The sequence below is a fragment of the Pterocles gutturalis genome, unplaced genomic scaffold (genome assembly GCF_000699245.1).
Source record: "Pterocles gutturalis isolate BGI_N339 unplaced genomic scaffold, ASM69924v1 scaffold6230, whole genome shotgun sequence".
Taxonomy (NCBI): Eukaryota; Metazoa; Chordata; class Aves; order Pterocliformes; family Pteroclidae; genus Pterocles; species Pterocles gutturalis.
The window spans coordinates 75,185-82,672 of record NW_010143264.1 but is presented as its reverse complement, the minus strand read 5'-3'; the positions used below and the strand labels follow the sequence as shown (position 1 = coordinate 82,672).

General features: G+C 44.0%; 1 protein-coding gene across 1 annotated transcript in view; it reads right to left on the bottom strand.

The window, feature by feature from the left end:
* Positions 1-5,623: 5,623 nt before the first annotated feature.
* The window catches only part of LOC104469917 (paired box protein Pax-2-like), a 50,088-nt gene continuing 48,223 nt past the window's right edge, over positions 5,624-7,488 (bottom strand). The window contains 3 exon segments of the mRNA XM_010084658.1: positions 5,624-5,916; positions 7,307-7,337; positions 7,340-7,401. Coding sequence (XP_010082960.1) covers positions 5,840-5,916; positions 7,307-7,337; positions 7,340-7,401 — 170 coding nt within the window. The 3' untranslated portion in view covers positions 5,624-5,839.

Below are 7,488 nucleotides of genomic sequence, written 5' to 3'. Positions count from 1 at the left end.
TCTTTGTTAAGCGGACGATGAATAGCTTGGAAAATGGGTTATTAATGACTTTGCATTTGGTTTTGTGCCCCGGTTGACCAAGACAGATAGAGATTAAGAGAGAGCAAGACATAATAAAACATCAGGCTAACAGAATTCCTCTCATGAAACTAAAACTGGGGTAGTGGGGAAGTGGGGCTAAAATCTGAGAGCTGTCAGCCACCCTCCCTTTGCTGAGACCTTGCACACAGCCCCCATAGGTTTCTGATGGAGCATCAGGGACGATGCTGGAAAACTCAAATCCTCCTAGAGGCACACAGAGCAGGTGTTGCTCATCCCCAGCTGGGGCTATGAAGAAATGGGCATAGAGGGCAAGGGACTCTGGGTTACCCCACATCTTTCTGATGTTGCAGCTGCCCAACAGCATTTTGATTTTCTGAATTCCCTGGAGACACCTGGTGTGTTATGGGTCATTGGGAGTCAATTGAGTGAGATCAGTAAAAGGAGTACTGTTGGCAATGAATAGGAGCAGGGTGGTGGCCGGTAGGGGCTCAGAGGCTGGATCGTACTGTAGGGTGATGCAAGCATGTGCAGTGCTTTCCATCACGCAGTGTGGTGGTTGTTAGAAATCATAGTGTTGTTTACATGGTGCCTGAAGGGTCCTAGGTGCAAGAAATCTAACATCCTGGAGACCTCAAGGGGAATCCACTGGAGAGAGAAGCGCTGAGCAGCGGCAGGGAGGGAAAGAAGGAGAGGGAAAGAAAAAAAAGCCAGAAGCCACAAAAATGACATAAAAAAAATTTGTTTTTATTTCTCATGTGCACAAAAAGAGAAAAGAAGAGTCAAACAAAAAAGTGATGAGGAAACGCCAAGAGTGGCTGCAGCAGCCTAGAATGGATATGACCTGGCACTGGCCCCCTCCCCTCTGTGTTTTCATGTCTAGCTTAGCCTGGAGAGCATCAGCAGAGCTGCTTACGATTGGATTTGTTGTCAGTTCTGTAATTGTCATTGTTTGGTCCCTCCTTCCTACTTTGCAAGTTTGCCACCATCCTAGGCTCAGCCAAGGAGGACACTGTGGTGTTTGTGGGGTCCCTCAGAAGACCTCATTCTGTCAGTGCCAAAAGGGGCAGCAATGATTCTAATTTCTTTTCTCAGAGGGGTGCTTGTTCATAGGGACAAAAGGGTGGGGTTTTTCCAACAGTCCAGCAAAACAAAAATTCCTTTAGGAAAATGTTTATGTGCATATATAATTACATACTCAAGAAGAGAAACAAGTGCAGGGGGTTTTGTTTTCCTTTTGTTGTTTGTTTAACATCCTCACATTCATGTTGTGATTAATTCTGAAGTCTTACTCTGGATTTGAATCATTGCTACCAATGGGTCAGAAAGCATGCAGACCCTCCCCAACAGATTTACAGGTCACAAGGGTGTCAGCTTTAACGCATCCGCCCGTGCAGCCCTCCACCCATCTTGCTGCACATCTCATTGGGCCAACAGGCCATGGGGGCTTCAGAGAACAGGACTCAAAACTGCTCCCTTGTTCTAAATGCCATGGTCCCTGTTGCTTCTAGTGAAGCATGGTGTTTTGAGAATTCACAAGATTCTTCACCCACAAAAAAATGGTGACAGAAGGTGATCCAGTCACACAACATTTCTGCTTGGTCTGTTAGATAAAGTTGCAGCAGAGCTAAGAATGATAGAAGATGAAAGAAGTGAAGAGAGAGCTAAGGAAGAAGAATAAAGAAACGAAGAATGATTTGTGAGAAAAAGGAAAAGTGTAATGGAAACATTAATTATTATTCAGAATAATACTTAACACTTTGATAGAATTTTCTTTCTGGGATCTTAAAGCACTGAGCTGGTGCTAATTAATTCAGCTGTGCAATCCTCCTGTGAACTAGGAGCTATTGTTATCCCTATTTTACAGAAGATTGGAACCGAGGCATGGGAGGAAATTGGACTTGACAAAGGTTCTCTAGAGCCATGAGGAGAACTGGGGAGTTTGAGGTCCCAGATACCTGCTTGCATATCGGTAATGCTGTTCCCTCTCTGGATAGAAAAGTGCATTGGGAATGAAGAATGGTAAAAGACAGTGATAGAAATGGAATGGAAAGAGGGTGTGAGAAAGAAATGGGAGAGAGGGAAGAGACAGCAGAATGAAGGAGAGAGATGTAAGTCAGAGACTTAACTGGATTTTGCATAGGGATTTCTTCCTCCAGTTCTTTTTCTTTTTTTTCCTGTATAACCTTTTAAAGAAAAATGAAAAAAATCCACCTATAACAAAGCAACTGTTGGCCTGTTGGGGAAGGGGTCCTTCCAAGGTTTGGCTGTTCCCTCAGGTTCTGGATTTGTGCTGTGCTTTATTGAACACATTGTTTTGTTTTCAGTGAGCACGAGACTTGCACAGTACAGACAGCATGTTCCTTATCTACAGGATGAGATGAGGCTGTTTTAATAACTACCATGATGAAGATGGAGATGAACTTATATACAAGAGGAATTGCCTTCACATTACACACATTATCTTCCTACAAAGCAGCAATTGTTTTTTGCAAATAACATAATATTAAATAATTGGTAGAATTTTTGCGTTTCCTGCATAGTCCGATCTAATGGAATCTATATGAATCTTCATGGTTTTCTTCTGCATAATATCACCACATAAATCCCCATGTCGGCTACTAGACTTTAGCTATAATACTGCTTTACAATGCATCCACTGACTGTAAATCAAAACAACCAATACAAGAAACTCTTTGGCAAATGTAATTCAGTACATTCGCATGGGGGTCTACAGATGGTGGTGGAAGAGGATTAGACTGCCCAGTCCTTTGCATAATTCTGCTTTCCTTTTCATTTTCCTGGTCAAACTACATGCCGTACTTATGAACTTTCCAAACCAATCCAGTGCTTGGTGGAAATCATCTTGTCTCAGTGGAGTTGCACCAACAGTGGATTTGGCCCTCTGAGGGTCAAATCAAGCCAAGCCATGAGTGAGCCAACGAAATCCTGCTTTCATACCCTAGCTCGTCTCAAGTTTAGAGAAACACCATTACAAAAATAAGCATTGCTGAGCTGCTAGCTTCTCTTGAGGTGGGCCTTGGACTGCAAGTTGCCAAGCATGAGGTGTGACAGTCTCCTTTTCCCTAGCCTCCTCAGCAGGTTCTCTTTGCTGGTCCTGGGATTTACTGCATCTGCCCTGACCACCTGCGGAGTGAAACTGGGTGATGCATAAGTCAAGCAAAGGCTGTACTGAGATACTAAAAGGGAGACTTTAGTAACAGGGCCCAGCATCTATCTGGTGTCTGTAGAGGAAAACAGGAGTGGTGAAAGTAAATCTTTAGAAATTACTCAGAATTTTCTTCTCATATAGAATAAAATGAGATAATGGGTCATCTCGGTGACAATGTAACAACTCTATTTGCAGCAGGTTACTCAGAAGACGTGCAGAATGAGACTTTTAATAGATCAGGAGTAACCTCTTTGATTTTATTCTGTACAGGAACAGATTTTAGCTCTGTATCTTCTATATAAACATCCCCTTCAAATACCCTTATCATTTGGGCATTCAATTAAAGAAGACACAGACCTATAATCAGCTAGAGCCATGCAAGGGCTAAAAGTGTTAGGTGAAAGGGGCCTTTGGGATCAACACAGCTGTTTACTGATGATGGATTTCATACATACAAGTTAAACTTTAAGACAGACTACCGAGTTCACAATCACATCTCCTCTGAGACTTGGAACTTTGGATTTTATACATAATGTTAGCTGTACAGATTGCTCCGCTGTTCACTTTTATGCCCTTCAGGGGTTTAATTCTCAATCCTGTCTTTGTCCATGGGCAGTAGCCCAGAAGTTTTATCTGAAACCTCTCTAAAACAACAAAGATCTACTTTGGCAGACTTGATGCCCTGGGTTCAGGCTATAGCTGCCTTCATGTTTTCTTTGAGTATTTTTAAGGAAGTGTCAGTGCAAGGAACAGTTTATGAGTCTGCTGACAATACAGGAGTAACAAACATTTCTATTGACAATTAGCCTTTTGCAGAACAGTGTTTGCTAGTCATATGGGAACCAAAAAGAGCAGAGAATCCCCAGAGAATCATCAGGTGAGCATTTGGGATAAGGGGTAAATATTAGGGTGCACAATATAGGATAGAAGATGGAAAGATGGGGCTGTATGTTGGGACTGGCTGGTAGGATGCAGGCATATGGATTTTAATGGAGGCCTATAAATTAGTAGGTGTATGAGCAGATGGACTGGGAATCAAAGGGGGCAAGGCTATAGTGGTTAGGAAATTAGATGTTGGGCATAGATAATGAAGTTGTTGTCACTGGTGGTGGGGGTCTGGAGAATGGGTGTTGGGCATACCTAAAATTGTGGAAGTTGAGATGTGGGTGAACTGAAGTCATCGGGGTACAGGGGTTAAGGTAAAAGGTGCAGAGGCTAAGGGCTAGAGAATAAGCAATAATCAGTCCCAGCCAATCCTGAATTTGTCCATCTCAGTCTCAGCTGTCCACAGGGCAATCAGATGGGCCCACATGAAGCCCCAGACTTTCCACTACAAAGCGCAGTTAGAGCGCAGCTGGGCTTGTTTTCTTTGTTTGCCGACCAATGACATGGAAATTGTTTGTTGACTCAGAGTGCTTTTTTGTCAACTGATGTGTTTGGTAACTTTGTCAGATGTGACTTGTCCACACTGCTCCCCAGAGACAGGATTTGGGAAAGGGGGAGGAGGAGGAGGTGACAGGTGTGGAGCTGGCATCCAATCCTCTCCAATACCACCATCCCATTGTAGTGCAAAACAGAAAGGAAACAAAACCCGAGAGTGAAAGAGGAGCATCAAACGTCAGAGGAACTCGTCTGCCATTCAGGTGGTGGGGAGGGATGGGACTTGGAGTTCTATTTTTGTAGGTTTTTTTCATTATTATTTTGGTTTTTTTGTTGTTTTTGTTTGCTTGGGTTTTTTAGAAAATCGGGGATTTGTTCTTTTTTTTCTTTTTTACAGACCTTCATGACAAAGCATAAAAACACAGTTATATTTATATATCTATTTATATATTTCTTCATTTTGTTGGTTGGTTTGTAAATGTTGCTCCATCCTCCTGTCTGAGCTGATTGTGTGTCACAGAAATTGTGGGTGTATGTGTGAGATTCCTCCAACTTCTGGCCTGCAAAGTCACCATGCACGAGGTGCAGCCAGCTATGGGGGAAGCCACGCTGGAGTGCGGGGATGAGGTGCACGGAGAACATCTTGCAGAGTGCAGATAGTTACTTGGTCCTTTTCTTCATTGCCAGATGGGCCAGGTCTCTATACTGCCATCTCTGCTCTTGCCAGACTGTTCCCTCTGTCCTGGGAAACAGGGTGAGCATCACAGGTTGTACGTGTTGAAGAGTCCACCACAGAAGAGCGTATCTTTGGGGAACAGTGTTTCATGAGCGGCGTTCTCCCCAGCTTCCCCTGGCCCTTACTGCTCCCAGAAGAAGGGGGTCCTGTAGGGCAATGGTTGCCAGCTGCGTTGCTCCCCAGTCCGCCTCAAGTCCTGGAAGCCAAGGGGACTTTGCGTGGCTGCGCTTTGCCCAGCGCGGCAGAGGGCTCCGACAGGAGAAGCTGCTTGGCCACAGGCTTTTCCCAGCCTGGGGGGAGTGTCAGGGTGGAGGGCAGGGGTGCAAGGGGTCTCAGTCTTGTGTGGTGAGCACTTGGTCTGGCGCCTTCATGGCCAAGAGGAAGGAACTGGACTGTGGGGAGGAATGGAGAAGGTGTCTTCACCCTTCCCAGGGACGGAGGGAGGTGATCAGACAGGTACAATGTGGAGGCCTAAGCTGTCGCCCTGCAGTTTCATGTGGTTTCCATGGTAACTAGTGGCGGTCATAGGCAGCGGCAGCAGTGGGAGGTGCGGAGCCCCGGGATGTGGCACTATAATAATAAGGGGAACCTGAAAGTTAACACAGGAGAAGAATGGACTGGTTGAAAGGACAAACAGTAAAAAAAAAAAACAAAACAAAACAAAACCCAAACAAATAAAGAAAAAAACCAAAGGAGAACTGGAAAGGAAAGGAAAGGAAAGGAAAGGAAAGGAAAGGAAAGGAAAGGAAAGGAAAGGAAAGGAATCAAAAGAACGAACTTGGGAACTCAGCTCTTAACGGGATTATGGAAAGGCAATCGGTGGAAGCCAGACAAGGGTCACGTTTTGGTAGAGAGAGGCAACTGTGGCCTCTGGCTCTGAAGCTCCTCTGCAGGAAGGAGATCCTTTTGCTCCTTCTGACCACCAGTAAGCTGCCAAGAGGGAAGCCTGTAAGCATTGCAGCAGCAGTACACCACACCTGATCTGCGGCCACACGGAAAGTGTCAGGGACAGATGTTCTGAGAATACCTGACAAAATATAGCAGGTTACTTTTAAAACCAGGAGGGGGGAAATGAAACAAAATTACAATGTTTTATTGCTTGGGCTTTTGGACACATTTGGCATGAAAGCTCTCTAGAAGGTTATTGAATGTGTGTTAAATAGTGATTGATTATTAAGACCATATTTACTGAGGTTTAACAACATTGGAATAAAATGTGCATCTATTATCCATTTGTTAAACCTCAGTAAGTATGTAGGTAATAATCACAGCTGATTTTTTTTTACATATAATAAATCTCTTCCTATTCCCCTGCAAAGAAATATTGTATTAGAAGATAAGGTCTTAAGGGAGGTTTTTTATCCTCTGAAAAAAAACCTGACTATTTCTGGACATATTAGAGTCACTGGAGATGGATATATCCCTGCAAGAAAACTCTACTGGCTATTATAAACCTAGTGGTGCAGCCTGTCTCGCACTCTGGATGCTGTTCCAACTGGTCCGACAGGAAGAACTTCTATTGGATTTCCAGATCCCCAGGAACTGACTGTTTAGATTGGCAGAGGGGTGAAACCTCATCTGGATTTTTAATCAGACCTTGAATAGATGCTGATTGCAGCCTGAGAGGGTAGCAGAACCTTAATTTAACTTCTGATCTCATCTGGAATAAACTGTGGATGCAGGCCATGGAGAAGACAGAGCTGAACTGGAATTCTGAACTGTCCCACCCAATAGGAATTGGCTTCAGAATAGATACAAAACACACGTGAGGTATAAACCCATCTAGACACTGGACTGGAGAGTAAGGAAAAAGGTCTCTCACCTGGCCAAATACTTGAATGCCCTCTTCAGAAACAAACAAACAAAAAAAAAAGAGGAAAAAAAGAAGAAAAAAGAAAAAACCAACAAATAAAAGAAAACAAAGAGACAAACAGAAGGAGCACGAGGCTGGGGGCGTGTTGTGGGAAAGAGGTACTCACTTAGTAATGCAGGGTTGCTGAACCTTTGAGCCGCCAAGCCTCATTGTAGGTTGTGTACTGAGGGTGGCTATAGGGATTCCCTGAGAACTCGCTCCCTGGAAGAAACAAGGAAGTTGCGAAATCCAGTTAGGAATGAAGATTTATGTCTGCTATTCCATCAAGCCAGTGTTCATGTTGTACCT